Source organism: Canis lupus, chromosome 10, assembly GCF_048164855.1.
Source record: "Canis lupus baileyi chromosome 10, mCanLup2.hap1, whole genome shotgun sequence".
NCBI classification, from domain to species: Eukaryota; Metazoa; Chordata; class Mammalia; order Carnivora; family Canidae; genus Canis; species Canis lupus.
The window spans coordinates 37,169,934-37,186,579 of record NC_132847.1 but is presented as its reverse complement, the minus strand read 5'-3'; the positions used below and the strand labels follow the sequence as shown (position 1 = coordinate 37,186,579).

Below are 16,646 nucleotides of genomic sequence, written 5' to 3'. Positions count from 1 at the left end.
CTGGTGACCTGTAGTCTTCTCCCACATTAATTACTCAGTCTATGATCTGAGTACATCATAAACCTCCATCTGCTCATCTACAATGGGGGTTGGATATAGTCAGTTATTTTCCAACCTATTTGAAGCCTTGGAGATTCTGTGTGTTGGGGGAAAGGAGGAAATAGAACACAATTAAGAATTTCCTCTCTTAAAAAAAGAGTTGAAAAATCACTATGCTGTATTAATTTATAAGCATTATTTAATATCTAAAGTCCAATTATTCTATTTGTTTAGGCTATTAAAGACTGTGAACGGTCTCATACTTTAAATCGGAAAAATAAAATACCAAATGCATGCATGTACTTCCCAAAATCAAATAATTTATGCAATGGAAGTCACCCAATTCTAATTCTAATAGTATCTACTCACAACAGTTGCCCATATTGTCACGTAACCACAAATGAAACATGGCCTTTCAGAGATCAAAGACTAGGAGTCATTTTTGCATTGAGTAAGCTAGCCAATTATTACACTAATGTAATTTTTAGTATCATAAGCATTAAAAAGACATATTTAAGGAACTGAATTATTATTTTTAAAATACCTGCACTATAAATTGTAACTCTCTTCTTTCTGCATCCCATTGTTCTGCTTGTAATCTAAACTCCTCCAGTGCTGTCTCCCTGCTATGAGACTCCATCTCATTCTTCTCCTGCTGATGTTTTTCCAATGCTTCCTTTATATGAATAAAATCTTGCTTTACTATTAGATCAATGAACATCATCTTTCTTCCTTCATCCCCAATTCAAGTGTACACAGGACTCTCCTTACTTATAGATGGCTAAAACTCATAATTTATGTTAAAATCATTAATAGAACTCTATTATATTTTGATCATCAGCATGCAGATTACATGTAGTCTACATGTAAAGTAGGTAACATAGAAAGTTCTAATTACCTATGAACAAACTGGATTATCCCTGATAATTTACATATAAAACTCAGAGAGTACATTGTATTTACCAAAGGTGATAAGGAAGGAATCTTTTTTTTTTTTAATTTTTATTTGTTTATGATAGTCACACAGAGAGAGAGAGAGGCAGAGACATAGGCAGAGGGAGAAGCAGGCTCCATGCACCGGGAGCCCGACGTGGGATTCAATCCCAGGTCTCCAGGATCGCGCCCTGGGCCAAAGGCAGGTGCTAAACCACTGCGCCACCCAGGGATCCCCTGCGCCACCCATGTATCCCGATAAGGAAGGAATCTTGTGCAACAAATCAGTATAAAAAAATGCTAGAATGTCAATAATTTAAAAAGTTAAAATTTTTTTGAAGGTTTGGATTTTAGTAACTAATTTCTAATTCTACAGATAATACTTCCAAAAAGCTTTTTTGAGGTGAGTTTTCCTAGTTGTACTGCATTTACAAGATCTAACACTTGGTTCAAACTCTTAAAAATATAAAATGCAGGGGCGCCTGGGTGGCTCAGTCAGTTAAGCATCTGCCTTTGGTTCAGGTCATGATCCTAGGGTCCTGGGATCAAGTCCCAGGTCCCCACATAGGACTTCCTGCTCAGCCAAGAGCCAGCTTCTCCTTTTCTCTTTGCCCCCCCCCCCACTTGTGCTCTCTCACTCTCTCCCTGTCAAATAAATAAATAAAATCTTAAAAATATGTATATAAAATACAGGTTCCCCAAGAAGCCCAATTTAAAACTAAGTTTCCATTAACACAAGATTGTGTGGTTGATAGAGAAGGGAGAGCCTTCTGTATTCATATAAACAGTAGCAGTGATCTGCATAGTAAAGATTACCCTTAGAACTTTCACTAATGGAAAGTCATCACAAAAGTCCCCTCCAGCTAGTGTGACTCCTATTCAACCCCAAATTCCCCCAAAGTCTATGCAGATCAGCTCAAAGTCAGTAGCATAAAATCAAGTAGCTGAGTAAGATCACAGAAAGATCTTACAACCTGAAATGCAGCCTGACTGACTGATTATAAGGAGCTGCTGCCATTATGCTTCTTTCCCCATAGTTCTAGACATTTTACATGAGGAAGGTTATACAAGGCCCCTCAGGGACCTGGGAACCTAAACTCCCCCCCATTCAGATACTAAGGGAGCCCTTGTACACACCAGGCATTGTTAGAGGATCTGGGAACATAACGCTAAAGAGACAAATTGTCTGACGTGAAGGAAATCAGATCTGCTGACAATGCCATGGAACCTTGTACTGTAACTTTTACATTTAGTAAATGCTTGTGTAAAATTACTTTCAATAAAGAGTTATTTCTCCAGAATTCTGGAAAGTCATTAGTGGTAAATGTAAAGCATTTCTATCACTTTGTTTTTTATTTAAATTGGTGCTTCAAAAAAAAATGACAAATATAGGCAATTCAAAATGTATCTTTTAAGGGGCTGGCAACTTCAACCTTAAATCATACTTTTACTTTAGAGAGTTAAAAAAACAAAAACAAAAAATTGGAAGATAAATAGTTCAAATAATTTCAGTAAAAGGTCATCAAATATTTGGTCATATCTGTATAAAATATACTCTACATAGAAAATGAAGTTTATATCAGATATATAAATTTTTTTGTATTTATTGCATATTCAGACCAAAGTCAAGAGCCCATATTTCAAAACTTCCAAATTTTCCTACTGCTGCACCTAAAGGACAGGAGGTTCTCGTCTTCTTATACTCCCACACAAGTAAGTTCCTTTAGTTTGATCAGAAATCTCAAACTGTTTCTCACAAAAGAAAACAACATACAAATTAATATATTGCTAAAACATATTACAAAAAACACACTTAAAAATGCCCCTGAAAGGAAAGAAAAGAGGAAGAAAGGGAGGTAGATAGGAGGAAATCAGATTTTCTTGATTTTTGGTAGATATTTCCCTTCCTAAGGATAATTTCAAATAAATGTGTAACATATCTCAATGATTCTAGAAAAATTCCTTTATAAAAATAATTTACCTGGAGGTGCCTGGATGGCTTAGCCAGTTGACTGTCAGACTCCTGGTTTCAGCTCAGGTTGTGATCTTGGGGTTCTGGGTTAGAGCTCAGTAGAAAGTCGGCTTGAGGTTCTCTCTCTCCCTTGCCCTCTGCCCCTCCCCCACCCCAGCTTGTGCACATGTGCCCGCTCTCTTTCTCTTTCTCTAAAGTGAATAAATAAATCTTTAAAAAATAAAAATAATTTACCTGTAGGGTTTTCTCTAGCCTGCTTTTTTCTTTCATAAGTAAATCATATTCTCGATTGCAATTTTGAATTATATTGTCTCTTTCCTCCAAATCATGTTCAAATTTTCTGCATTCTTCTTTCCACTTCAGCTGGGAAGTCTGGAATGCCTTCTCGATCTCATTTGACTTTCCTTGAAGTTCTGCATTCTGAGCTATTAAAATATGAAAGAATAATAGGTATATTTACAACCACAAATAAAGTCCCTAGAAGTTCACACACCTAAGAATCGGAGTTGATTTTATAACCATATACAGTGTGAACTTAGAACAAAACATTTAACCACTTTGCCTCAATTAGCTCTTGAAAAACTCACTGTTCTATCTAGAACAGCCTACTCTCTAATTTCTCCATCTTTTCTTTGCTTTCAGACAAAGGTGATTTTGACATGAAATCGAACAACATATTCCTAGAGGCATGCCCAAGTTTAAGTGCACCTCTAGCACCAGCTGCAATTCTACTATTTTTTCTCCTATTCAAGAAAATAAATCAAATGTGCATTTTTTAAACTGTGACATATAGGGCTTTTTTTTATTTTTTAATAAAGACTTTATTTATTTGAGAGAGAGAAAGCATGAAAGAACACAGAGGGAAGGGCAGAGGGAGAGGGAGAAGCAGGCTCCCTGCTGAGCAGGGAGTGCGATGTGGGGCTCAATCCCAGGAACCCAGGATCATGACCTGAGCCGAAGGCAAATGCTTAGCCGACTGAGCCCCCCAGAAGCCACTACAGGGGTACTTTTTAAAAAGACCTAATAGATTACAGATTTTGATATTCCACTACTGGCAACAACTTAGTTGTGACACATTTACACATGAAGCTGTCACAAAAATTGAAATTGGGAACTACTGTTTCACAACCCTTAGAACTATAGCTACTGACTCCACCAAGGTTCGGCTCAACTCACCTCTTATTCGAGTATTACCTCAACAATAACTAACACATCTCAACTCACTATGGCTGCTGCTCTATTTCAGAATCTAGAAAAGATGCAATGAAACACTCACAGGTCTGGCTCCATCACCTACCACCTGATTAAACTTCTCAGATTCTTAACCCTTAATGGGAGTAAAATGCCTCCTTGCTAAGCTGTTGTGAAGATAAAATGAGGAAATACATACAAACACACTTGTTAAACAAACCAAAATAGAAAAAAAAAAGTCATAGTTAACAGTATTATTTTTAAATTATATCTGTGTTAATCAAAACCACAATGAGATTCCATCCCACAACAGTCAGAATGGCTAAAATTAACAAGTCAGGAAACAACAGATGTTGGCCAGGATACAGGGAAAGGGGAACCCTCATACACTGCTGGTGAGAATGCAAACTGGAGCAGCCACTGTGGAAAACAGTATGGAGGTTCCTCAAAAAGTTAAAAATAGAGCTATTCTACAACCCAGTAATTGCACTACTAGGTATTTATTCAAAGGATACAAATATAGTGATTCAAAGGGGCACATGAACCCCAAAGTTTATAGCAGCAATGTCCACAATAGTCAAACCATGGAAAGAGTCCAGATGTCCATCGACAGATAAAGAAGATGTGTTATATATATTCAATGGAATATTACTCAGCCATCAAAATAATGAAATCTTGCCATTTGCAAAGACATGCATGGAACTAGAGGATATTAAACTAGGTGAAATAAGTCAGTCAGAGAAAGACATATATCATATGATTTCACTCATATGTGGATTCGAGAAACAAAACAGATGAACATAGAGAAAGGGTGGGAAAAATAAAATAAGATGAAATCAGAGAGAGAGATAAACCATAAGGAGACTCTTCGCTATAGGAAACAAACTGAGGGTTACTGGAGGGGAGGTAAGTGAGGGGATTGGTAACTGGGTGATGAGAATTAAGTAGAGCACTTGTGATGAGCACTGGGTGTTATATGCAACTGATGAATCACTAAACTCTTCCTCTGAAACTTAAATAAATAAACAAATAAACCATGTTTGTGTTTCAAATGGATCATATATTCAAAAGATTCAAAATTCGAAGGTATAAAAGGCACAAAAAGTCTCCTCTCCAATCCAGTTACTCCAATCCAGTTACTATCTCTACATGAGATTATTCCATGGTCTAGTATCCAGACTGTAGGCAAGAAATTTAAGGTCATTTTGGTTCCCATTCCTTTGCATATGGCCTATTTTTCTTTTTGTGCCTTTTGTGTCTTTCTTTTCTCTTTGAAAAAATTTAGGATCTTCACTTTGTCTCCATTCTTCTGAAATTGCATAATAAGCTTTGCCTTCAGGTGGGTCTATTTCTTGTCATAGTGGTGAATGTTCAATGGGCCCTTTCAATCTGGCAACTCATAACCTTTAGTTCTGAGATGATTTCTTAAATAATTTCATTGATGATTTATCCCTCCCTGTTTCCTCCCTTATCTCTTCTTTCAATATTACCCTATTATTCAGGTTGACCCTCAAATTTTCTTGCCTATTCTCTCCTATTTTTCCACCTCTGTCTTTTTTTACTCTGATTTCTGGGGGATTTCTTTCATCTTCATCTATCAATGCTTCTGTTGACATTTGTCATTCCTGATTTCACATTTTTTATTTCTAAGAGCTTTCCCTTCTTTTTAATAACATCTGGTTCTTACATTATAGATGGAATATATTTTCTTTCAGCTCTTAAGATATTAATGTTACTTATTAAGTCTTCTCAGAGTTTCTGATTCTTCCTAATTATTTTGTTTCTCTACATTTTAGAGGCTCTCCCCAAGCATCTGCTAATTCTTGGTTGTCTTCTCTGAACTAGGGTAACTGTAATGGTGACACAGTTACATACCTACCCATATACCCACCACCTAGATTCTGAACTTCAGGATAGGGCTTGATAACCATAGTCCTTTACTGGAGGAGGATCTGGTTGGGTCATTTATTAGGAAACTCCCAATATCAATATCATTAGGTTTTTCCTCTTGGTTTGGTCAGATGAATAGAAGAGTCTTCCAAGCTCCCACATGGATATAGAAATCTGGGTGCTAGCTTTTGGAGAAATCAACAGAAAAAGGAGGCCGGAAGAAATAGTTTCTCAATATTCAGCATTGAGTATGCTATATTCCTGTTCTTGCTAGTCTGGAGACCCTGTATTTTATTGTTTCCAGAGATTAAGCCACCCAACTCCCAGCTCCCTCTAGAAAGTGAGAGCAATCCCAGAGCAGCATGCTCTTGGGAAGGAGATCTAAGAACCTATTTGCCTCTAGAACAAAGAGCTTTCATTTAACCCTCTTTATTTTACCTACTACTGTTATTCCAATTCTTAATTCCAGAGGTATCTGGTGCTTCCAGTTCATAAACCTTTTGACTATCTAACAAGTTGTCCACCAACTGTTTATTTTAAAAGAAATTACCAGGTTTTTCCCCAAAGTAATTGTACCATTTACTTTCCCACTTACAAAGTATAAAAGTTCCAGTTGCTCTACATCCTTACTAACATTTGGTATTGACAGTCTTTTCAATTAGCACCATCTAATGGGTACGTAGTAACAGTCACTGTGGTTTTCATTTGCATTTCTCTGAAGACAAGTGAGGTTAAGCATTTTTCATCTCATTAATGGCTATTCTTCTATTTTCCTCTATAGAATGTCTGTGAAAATCATCTGACTTCGAGAAAGTAACTTCCCATCTTTCCTAGACTTCAACCTCCTCATAATTAAATCAAAGTCATTAACTGATATATTTAGTGCCTCTCGATTCTTGCATTGATAAGTTCCAGGTAGTGTTGTGGTTATTAAATACCAGGAGTAATCAAAAATACTTCTAACCCAAGACAGCTGGCCACAACTTGGACCAGATAACCTTTACAATAACTGCAATTTAACATTTGTTTAGTCCCATGTGGTTATTAACAAAGCACTTTTCATTGTCACTTCATCCTTAAAACAACCTACATTCAAATATCACTAAGTATGTGGTAAAACCAGGATCTAAATCTAAATCTACTGAATTCAAGTTCAATGTTCTCTTAATTAAAACCTGTTGCCTACAAGAAGGTTCATAGCAACACTGGGGCACCTGGCTCGCTCAGTCGGTGAAGCATGCAACTCTACCTCAGGGTTGTGAATTTGCGCTCCATGTTAAATACAGATTACTTAAAAATAAAAGCTTAAAAAGGAAAAGGAATGTTCATAGCAACATTACTCTTAATAACAAAAAACTGGACATTACCCAAGTGCTCATTAACAGAAATGGATAAATATATGTGGTATGTCATAAAACATAATACTAAGCATCAATACAGAGTTCATACAACAATATGGATGAACTCACACACCCAATGTTGAAGGAAAACCAGACATAAAAGAGCCCATAAATGATTCTATTTAATATGAAGCACAAGAAAAGAGGCACAATTTATCCTTGCTATTAAAAACCAGGATAGTAGTTATTCATGTGGATGGACTTCTGGTAATTTTCCATTCCATGATCTGGGTGCTTCCTATGAGTTATATGCTTATATCAGACACATTTCTTTTTTTTTTTTCTTTAGATTTTATTTATTTATTCGATAGAGAGACAGTGAGCACATGTGGGGGGGAGGCAGGCAGAGGCAGAGGGAGACTCCCCATGTAGCAGGAAGTCCCTGTGGGGCTTGATCCCAGGACTCTGGGATCACAACCTGAGTCGAAGGCAGACACTTAACCAACTGAGCCAACCAGGAGCTCTGGCACATTTCTTTACATATATTATACTTAAATAAAAAGATTTTTAAGTGCTCATATGCTATTTAACAGAGAGCTTCTGAGGATTAAATCTACTACATTTTTCTTTTCTAGGTACCACCCTCTAACCCTATGGATCCCAAACCCAGGCCATCAACAAAATCACCTGCAGTACTTCTTGAACATACAGACTCTCTCAAGCTGGAAATTCCTTTTTTTTTTTTTTTATTTAAATTCAATTTGCCAACATACAGTGTAACAACACCCAGTGCTCATCACATCACATACCTTCCTTAATTCAAGCTGGAAATTCTAACTGATAGAATTAGATAGGGGTCCTATGATTTTTTTTTTTCAAATCTCTATGTGATTCTGTTGATTGGATGGAACAACTGCTCTACAAAGTGATTAACAGGATTTTGACCCCCTTTTTCCATACATGCACAACATTAAAAAAATTAATGTAAAGAAAATGAATGTTCACATGAATGCTAGAAGACCTTATACACATCCAGTAAAGTCTGTCCATCATAGGCCAAAGATTAAAAACCCTACCTCTGACCCTATATGGCGAACATACACAACAGTGAGTAATGATATACAATAAGGTTAAACCCTAGGACGCCCAGGTGGCTCAGCAGTTTAGCACCTGCCTTCAGCCCAGAGTGTAATCCTAGAGTCCCGGGATCGAATCCTGCATCGGGCTCCCTGCATGGGGCCTGCTTCTCCCTCTGCTGTGTCTCTGTCTCTCTCTCTGTATCTCTCATGAATAAATAAATAGAATGTTTAAAAAAAAAATGTTAAACCCTAAGCATGGGAAAAAATAAAAGTCTTACCACAGAGTTTTTCTTGGATTCTATGTGCCTCAGCTAACCTTTCTTCAGCAGCCCGTCTTCCAAGACCAACTTCCTTTCTAGCAACGGCCAGGTCATATTCCAGACTTTGTCGCAATGCCTCTCCTTTTTCAACCTCGGATCGCAGCTTGGCAATCTGGCTCTCATAGCTAGTCAGCTGAAAACAAATTTTGAGATCATGAACCAGTATTAAAATATGTCTCCAAGATTATGAGATCATGCACCCAAACATTTAAATGTCTTAGAGAAATTTGTTTCTATAATATTTATAAGACAAGAATGTATAAATTTATACTTTTCTAAAAGACTGGAAAAGAAGCACTAGCCCTAACAAATGACACTCATTAGTTTTCTAATTTTAGAGAATCCACTAGAGAAAAAAAGAAAAACAAAAATTCTTACATGATCTCATAAAAATAAAGAGAAACCGCAAGGTTTTTTTAAAGTAGGCCCCATGCTGGGATGCCTGGGTGGCTCAGTGGTTGGGCGTCTGCCTTCAGCCCAGGGCATGGTCCTGGGGTCCCGGGATTGAGTCCCACATCAGGTTCTCTGCATGGAAACCTGCTTCTCCCTCTGCCTGTGTCTCTGCCTCTGTGTGTGTGTGTGTGTCTCTGTCATGAATAAATAAATAAAATCTTTAAAAAATAAAAAAATAAAGTAGGCCCTATGCCCAATGTGGAGCTTGAGCTCATGACCCCAAGATCAAGAGTCGCATACTCTACTGACTGAGCCAGCCAGGTACCCCTTAAACATTGCAAGTTTTAAACAGAAATAGTCATGACTAAGAAGTGAAAAAAATGACACATAGTAAGTACTTTAAGATTCATCCTCCCGGGATCCCTGGGTGGCGCAGCGGTTTGGCGCCTGCCTTTGGCCCGGGGCGCGATCCTGGAGACCCCGGGATCGAATCCCACATCGGGCTCCCGGTGCATGGAGCCTGCTTCTCCCTCTGCCTATGTGTCTGCCTCTCTTTCTCTGTGTGTGACTATCATAAATAAATAAATAAAAATTTAAAAAAAATAAAAAATATATTTATAAAAAAAAAAAAAAAGATTCATCCTCCCCTCTCCTCTTCCTATTCCTGAAATGAAATCAAGAAGCAAATTGCAACAAAGCATAGTTTGGTAGATATTGTCTATAATATTTCTCTTATGACATGACTGATGGAGCATGAAGTCATAAAAGTGCTAATTTTGTAGGGATTTTAATGAACCAATATTTATCTAATATCTGCACAACTACATAATTAATAACTAGATTTATCTAAAATCCTTCCATGAGTTGTGTGACAGAAGATACGTCAGAGTCAGAATAAATGATTTATAAACTCCATTCCCACTCCAAAATTCTATGATCTAATCAATGATTCATTAAATAATATTAAACAATTCCTATGTGTCAAGTACCATGAAAGATATAAAACAAACATTATAGAGTCCCTGATCTCAAGTAATGAAATTTTATAGAAAGACATACAGAATAAGTTTTATAAAAGAGGTAAAAATATTATGATAGTTCAAAAAAAAAAGCAAAATTATTTGCTACCAGTGGTCAAGAAAGAAATGATGGATGAGAGAGAATACTGGAAAGGCATCACGTAGGACAGCACTGAGCTACTATACTAGGCTAGAAAAAGATGATGCCATTATCAGAAAGAAAAAAACAAAAGAATTTCAGAAAAGCAACATCAGAAATTACCCTAAGTAGTGGTTAATATGTACAGTGCAGCAGAATGACATTCTTTTCCACATATAAAGAATAGAAAATGATAATTTTAATTTTAAAATATTTTAGCAAAGTAAATGTCTTCAAAATACTTTTACAAGTAAGAATTTACAAATCTTTTAATAATAAAGAAAAAATCATAGAATCTTAATTATGTATTCAAGATAACTCATTTTGTTTCAGAATCACTCTATCCCTCTCTGCCCACCATATCTCATCCGTCCCCATAAGACTAAAGTTGTTAACACTTAGGCATTCCCAGTTGTGCCAGTCATTCACCTGTTTGCCCTCAGATCCCCTCCCTATTCTTCTGCAGCTCTGCTCTGTATTATAGGACTACATTTCCCAGGATCCCTTGACAAGTGGCCTCTCAGGTTTGGCCAATAGGAGGCATTTGTGATATACTTTTAAGGGCAAAAGTAGTGAACCCAGGGTAGTACTCCCGCTCCAGATCTAACTTCAGCAGCGTCCCTGTCTTACCTGTTGCTTCAAATTCTCCTGGACAGTCCCTCCCAGCAATCAATGAAGACCTCTTTGCAGGCAGAAATAGGGCACTTTTGCAGTGACCCATGGCTTATAGTGGGATCACAATTACTTAAATTATCATGTGCAGTTTAGAATAAAATGCCAGTTGAGGACAAAGCCCTGAAGAAATGAAGTAGGAACTGCACTTAACCATTAAGGCAGCATTGCTTATTTCAAGATCTGCAGAGTGGGAAGGCTAAATGTGACCATTAGCTTATAAACACAAAGTGATAATCTCAAAGCTTTAGAATATCAGTTCAAAATAGCCCGAAAGTCAGAGTTTCTATGTTAACTTTAAAACAATCTTTTATATCTTATAGCCCCATGCTGATAAGGCTAAGGTCCAGACAGAAAATCTAATTAGGAGGAATGCAGAATCACATTACAAGTTGAATGAAGTGTCTCACCAAGTTTCTAATGTTAAGGTAGTAGGTATCAGTTGGGAATGAAGTAGGAGCATAGGAGATGGGATGAGGACTTTTAGAATTAGACAAACCTGAAAATTATAAACTTCCAAATCTCCTCTAAACATCCCTTACCAACAAAAGCAGCTTCTCCTCCCTGAGACAATTTGTCATCCCTTGCTTAAAGACTTAATAATGAGCACACCTCAAACAGTTGCCTTGCCAGAGGATCTGCAAGCATACGTCCACCACTCTTTGTCACCATAGATAAATTCTTTTTTTTTTTTAGTTACCCAATATTCATTTTTTAATAAATTAATTTTTTATTGGTGTTCAATTTACCAACATACAGAATAACACCCAGTGCTCATCCCGTCAAGTGTCCCCCTCCATGCCCATCACCCACTCACCCCCACCCCCCGCCCTCCTCCCCTTCCACCACCCCTAGTTCATTTCCCAGAGTCAGGAGTCTTTATGTTCTGTCTCCCTTTCTGATATTTCCCACACATTTCTTCTCCCTTCCCTTCTATTCCCTTTCACTATTATTTATATTCCCCAAATGAATGAGAACATACACTGTTTGTCCTTCTCCAATTGACTCACTTCACTCAGCATAATACCCTCCAGTTCCATCCATGTTGAAGCAAATGGTGGGTATATGTCGTTTCTAATGGCTGAGTAATATTCCATTGTATACATAAACCACATCTTCTTTATCCATTCATCTTTCGATGGACACCGAAGCTCCTTCCACAGTTTGGCTATTGTGGACATTGCTGCTAGAAACATCGGGGTGCAAGTGTCCCAGCGTTTTATTGCATCTGAATCTTTGGAGTAAATCCCCAACAGTGCAATTGCTGGGTCGTAGGGCAGGTCTATTTTTAACTCTTTGAGGAACCTCCACACAGTTTTCCAGAGTGGCTGCACCAGTTCACATTCCCACCAACAGTGTAAGAGGGTTCCCTTTTCTCCGCATCCTCTCCAACATTTGTTGTTTCCTGTCTTGTTAATTTTCCCCATTCTCACTGGTGTGAAGTGGTATCTCATTGTGGTTTTGATTTGTATTCCCCTGATGGCAAGTGATGCAGAGCATTTTCTCATGTGCGTGTTGGCCATGTCTATGTCTTCCTCTGTGAGATTTCTCTTCATGTCTTTTGCCCGTTTCATGATTGGATTGTTTGTTTCTTTGGTGTTGAGTTTAATAAGTTCTTTATAGATCTTGGAAACTAGCCCTTTATCTGATACGTCATTTGCAAATATCTTCTCCCATTCTGTAGGTTGTCTTTTAGTTTTGTTGACTGTATCTTTGTCACCATAGATAAATTCTGATCTCAGTATGTCACAGGTGGAGAAATGCATAGTCTGCTCCAGGAAAAAAGTGGCTTATGTAGCAAATGAAATGCAAGATCTTGCTAATCTTGTATTAGCAGGAACCTGCAGAACATACACAGGATTGCTTTGGACTTAATAAGCTAGTTCTAACAGTTTGCTAGGGTGGGTGACTGTAGATTGAATTCAACACCAGCCGACAATCACTCATAAGGTCAAAATGCCAGTACTTTTCTGACATAATATGGAGACTTAAGGAGAAGTGTGTGATTTAATGTGAGCAAACCAAAACTTCTCCTTTCTCTAAGTACATCCTCTTCAAGAGTGCAAAGGATATTCTTTTCCTACTTAAAATGCTATAAAATACACTGGCACAGGCAGCACAAGCACCCTTATAAAGCTCCGGAAACTAATCTCCATATACCAGAGATTATAGCAGATGATGCAGATAATGGTGGAAGACATCACAATTGAGACGGACTCCCCAATTTCAATCAAAATAATTGAATTCCAGAGTGGCAAAGTCCAAGTGGTAGGAATTAACCATTAGAAACAAGATGAGGACAGTTACTACAATGGAAAACAGGACTATAGAAGTAATCTTAGCTTCCTGATCCTAAGTATTTGTGGTGGCATCTAATTGATTATGGTGCACATAGGAATTCAAGAGATGGGCAGCCTTCTTTTTTTTTTTAAGATTTTATTTATTTATTCATGAAAGACACAGAGAGAGAGGCAGAGACACAGACAGAGGGAAAAGCAGGCGTCATGCAGGGAGCCTGATGCAGCACTCGATCCCGGGACTCCAGGATCATACCCTGAGCCAAAGGCAGGCGCTAAACTGCTGAGCCACCCAGGGATCCCCCCATATTTGTTTTCTTGAGCCACCCATACAACTGACAGAAACCTACCCTCTGCTCATGAGTTGTTGTTTTCTCACTGAAGGTGCAGCACGTGCAACAGCAGCAAAATGGGATCTACCTCCTTCTTAAAACATTTCTGCGTTAACATCTTTATGCTCAACTACCTGTCTTAGAACCTCCTCCCTGTGTCATTCTCCGTATCTTCCTTTATGCCCCCTACAGCATGCCTCAGCCTCTAACAGAAAGGATTTTCATAATTATTATGCTATGACCCTCCTTGCAATCTGGCAAAGCCTTCTCAAATAATGTAATTAAATGCATAAAATAAAACATACAGGATAACAAAAAGAATCAAAGTATAAAAACAAATATATAAAAGCAAATTTGTGATGCCATAATGTACTTCTTTAATAACCCACTAAATAACAAGCTCTACTTACAGGTCCAACAATCACTGTCATTTCAAAGTAGCAACAGGTATAAATAGTATCTCAAAACTTGCAAATCCTGAATTGTGTCTTTGTGATTTCCAGTGATGATAAAGTCAAAAGTACTGCTAATACTACTATGGCTTGTTAAAGGAGGGCCAACTGGGTTAAGCCTTTCATAAGTGAGAGAAATGCTTAACAAGTTAGAGGTTAATAAAACATAAAATGTAATTTTTCCTCCATCTAAGTATATGGATTCCTTGGTGTCTGTTTCTAAGGACCCCAGCTTAAGAACACCTACTCTTAAAAGGACTAGCTGGATCAAACAATATCTTCAGGTCCTGAAGCCTAAAAAGTCTACTGCTTGGTCCTAAGTTTCCAGTACCTTTTGGCTAAAGAAAGTTATACTGTCCTTTTTTATCCTCTTCCATCCTCATTTAAAGACATTTTCCTACTCTAGCATCACTGTCTGGACCAAGGAGTTATTGGAATAGCTTCACACTCTCGTGTCCTCTTTCACACATTTCTATTACCATGTTCAAATGATTCTAACAATCACTGCAACACTGAAAATCCTGTGGCATTGTCCCATCCCAAAAATCCACATCAGGGCAACCTAGTTTCATCTAGAAGTACTGAGTCGTATTAGTGACCCCTCTCTCCATACCCTCTGCCTACTAATAAATCTCAACAATAACTGAAGTTCAGGAAAATTAAATAACTTATCCAAGAACCCACAACAATAAAATTCCTAGAGATTTTAAGGGTATTAATTTCATTTTTTATTGAGATCTAATTGACATAGCATATTAGTTTCGGGTGCATAAGATTTCATATTTTATATATATTGCAAAATCATCACCACAATAAGCCTAGTTAACATGTGTCACCATATATAATTACAAATTTTTTTCTTGTGATGAGAAATTTTAAGATCTACTCTCTTAGCAACTTTCAGGTACATGATATAGTATTATTAACTATAATCACCATGCTGTATATTACAACCCCATGACTTGTTTATTTTATAATTGGAAGTTTGTACCTTTTGACTCCCTTTACCCATTTTGCCCACCCCCTACCTCCAACATCTTACAACCACCAATTTGTTCTCTATCTATGAGCTTGGTTTTTGGTTTTTTGTTTTTACATTCCACATATGAGAGCATACTGTGTTTATCTTATTTATCTTTCTGACTTATCTTACTTAGCATAATGCCCTCAAAGCCCATCTATGTTGTCACATATGGCAAGATTTCATTTTATTTTATGGCTGAATAATATAATAGTCCAGTGTGTGTGTGTGTGAACATACACACTACAATTTCTGTATCCATCCACCAATGGATATAGTTTTGTTTTGTTTTGTTTAAGATTTTAAGTACTCGCTACGCTCAAGATGCGGTTCTAACTCATAACCCCAAAATCAAGAATCACATGCTGTACTGACAGCCAGGCACCCCAGATTTTAAAGATATATTATGCTAATCACCAGTATGATGCCTGTTAACATTAGAAGTATCTAATAAAGGGCAGCCCTGGTGGTGCAGCGGTTTAGCGGTTTAGCGCCGCCTGCAGCCTGGGGTGTGATCCTGGAGACTGGGGGTCGAGTCCCACGTTGGGCTTCCTGTATGGAGCCTGCTTCTCCCTCTGCTTCTCCCTCTGCTTGTGTCTCTGCCTCTCTCTCTCTCTCTCTCTCTCTCTCTCTGTGGCTCTATGAATAAATAAACAAAATCTTTAAAAAAAAAAGTATCTAATAAAGTAAATTATGGCCTTAGTTTTTTATATAGTTTCATTCCTCTCAGCCTTGCTTTATTACAGGCATTTTAAAGAGTATAGGACTAAAAAAAATTACTACATAATATAAGTAAAATCATCTAAACAAAGAACTGAAGGAGTAAGAATGGATAGTAATATGAAACTGGAGTTGAACCATTATAACTGCCTATTGCAAGAAAATTATCTTTCTTCCCTGAAATAATGTCCTATCTCTTTCATGTGAACACATATTTTAAAACATTTTCAACAAAGGGAGAAGACAAATGATGACAAATGAAAATAGTGTGAAAGGATATAGATGAATGATTATCATGATATAATTATTAAGTAAAATGTACACTTGGTTTTAAAAATAAGTTTTGGAGATTATAAACAATATATACTTTACAAATATTTTATATTCAGTATGTAATATTACAATGTCAATAAAAGCAATTATTGCAATTACCTTTTAAAATTACCTCAACTGCCACTAAAAGTACATATAAAACTGTCATATATTCGTTGCTTGTTACTTAAGCCACTGTTCCTTAGACAATACAAAAAAAGTCATTTTTTTATTCAACACACAGCCACTGAGGACCTACTCTGTGCCAGGAAGAAACGTGAGAGATATGGGGACAAAGCATGGTCATTGCTTTCAGCTCTTAGGAAACTTACAGACTAATGAAGAACAGGTAAGCATGAAATAAATGTTTTACCCCCAAAACACCTGTAACAGCAACATGTTATAGGAGAGCAAAGAAAGGAGTAATTAGTTTCACCTAGGGAGGCTTTAAAAGGTTTCCTGACAGGACAGCATCGGAATTCAGCAAAAAAGGAAGGAAAACAGACTATTTATCCTTAAATGTCA

General features: G+C 37.3%; 1 protein-coding gene across 19 annotated transcripts in view; it reads right to left on the bottom strand.

The window, feature by feature from the left end:
* Positions 1–16,646, bottom strand: part of CCDC171 (coiled-coil domain containing 171) — a 467,902-nt gene that overhangs the window by 426,884 nt on the left and 24,372 nt on the right. For 16 of the 19 annotated variants that reach the window (XR_012037998.1, XR_012037999.1, XR_012037996.1 and 13 more), the window contains 3 exons: positions 8,723–8,897; positions 3,179–3,369; positions 584–715 (listed from right to left, as the gene is read on the bottom strand). Coding sequence is in view for 15 of the 19 variants with exons in the window: in XM_072841423.1 (XP_072697524.1) it covers positions 584–715; positions 3,179–3,369; positions 8,723–8,897 (498 nt within the window). In the remaining 4 variants the exon portion in view is untranslated. The remainder of the gene's footprint in view (positions 1–583; positions 716–3,178; positions 3,370–8,722; positions 8,898–16,646) is intronic. The other 3 variants (XM_072841429.1, XM_072841428.1, XM_072841427.1) reach the window with 1 other exon arrangement.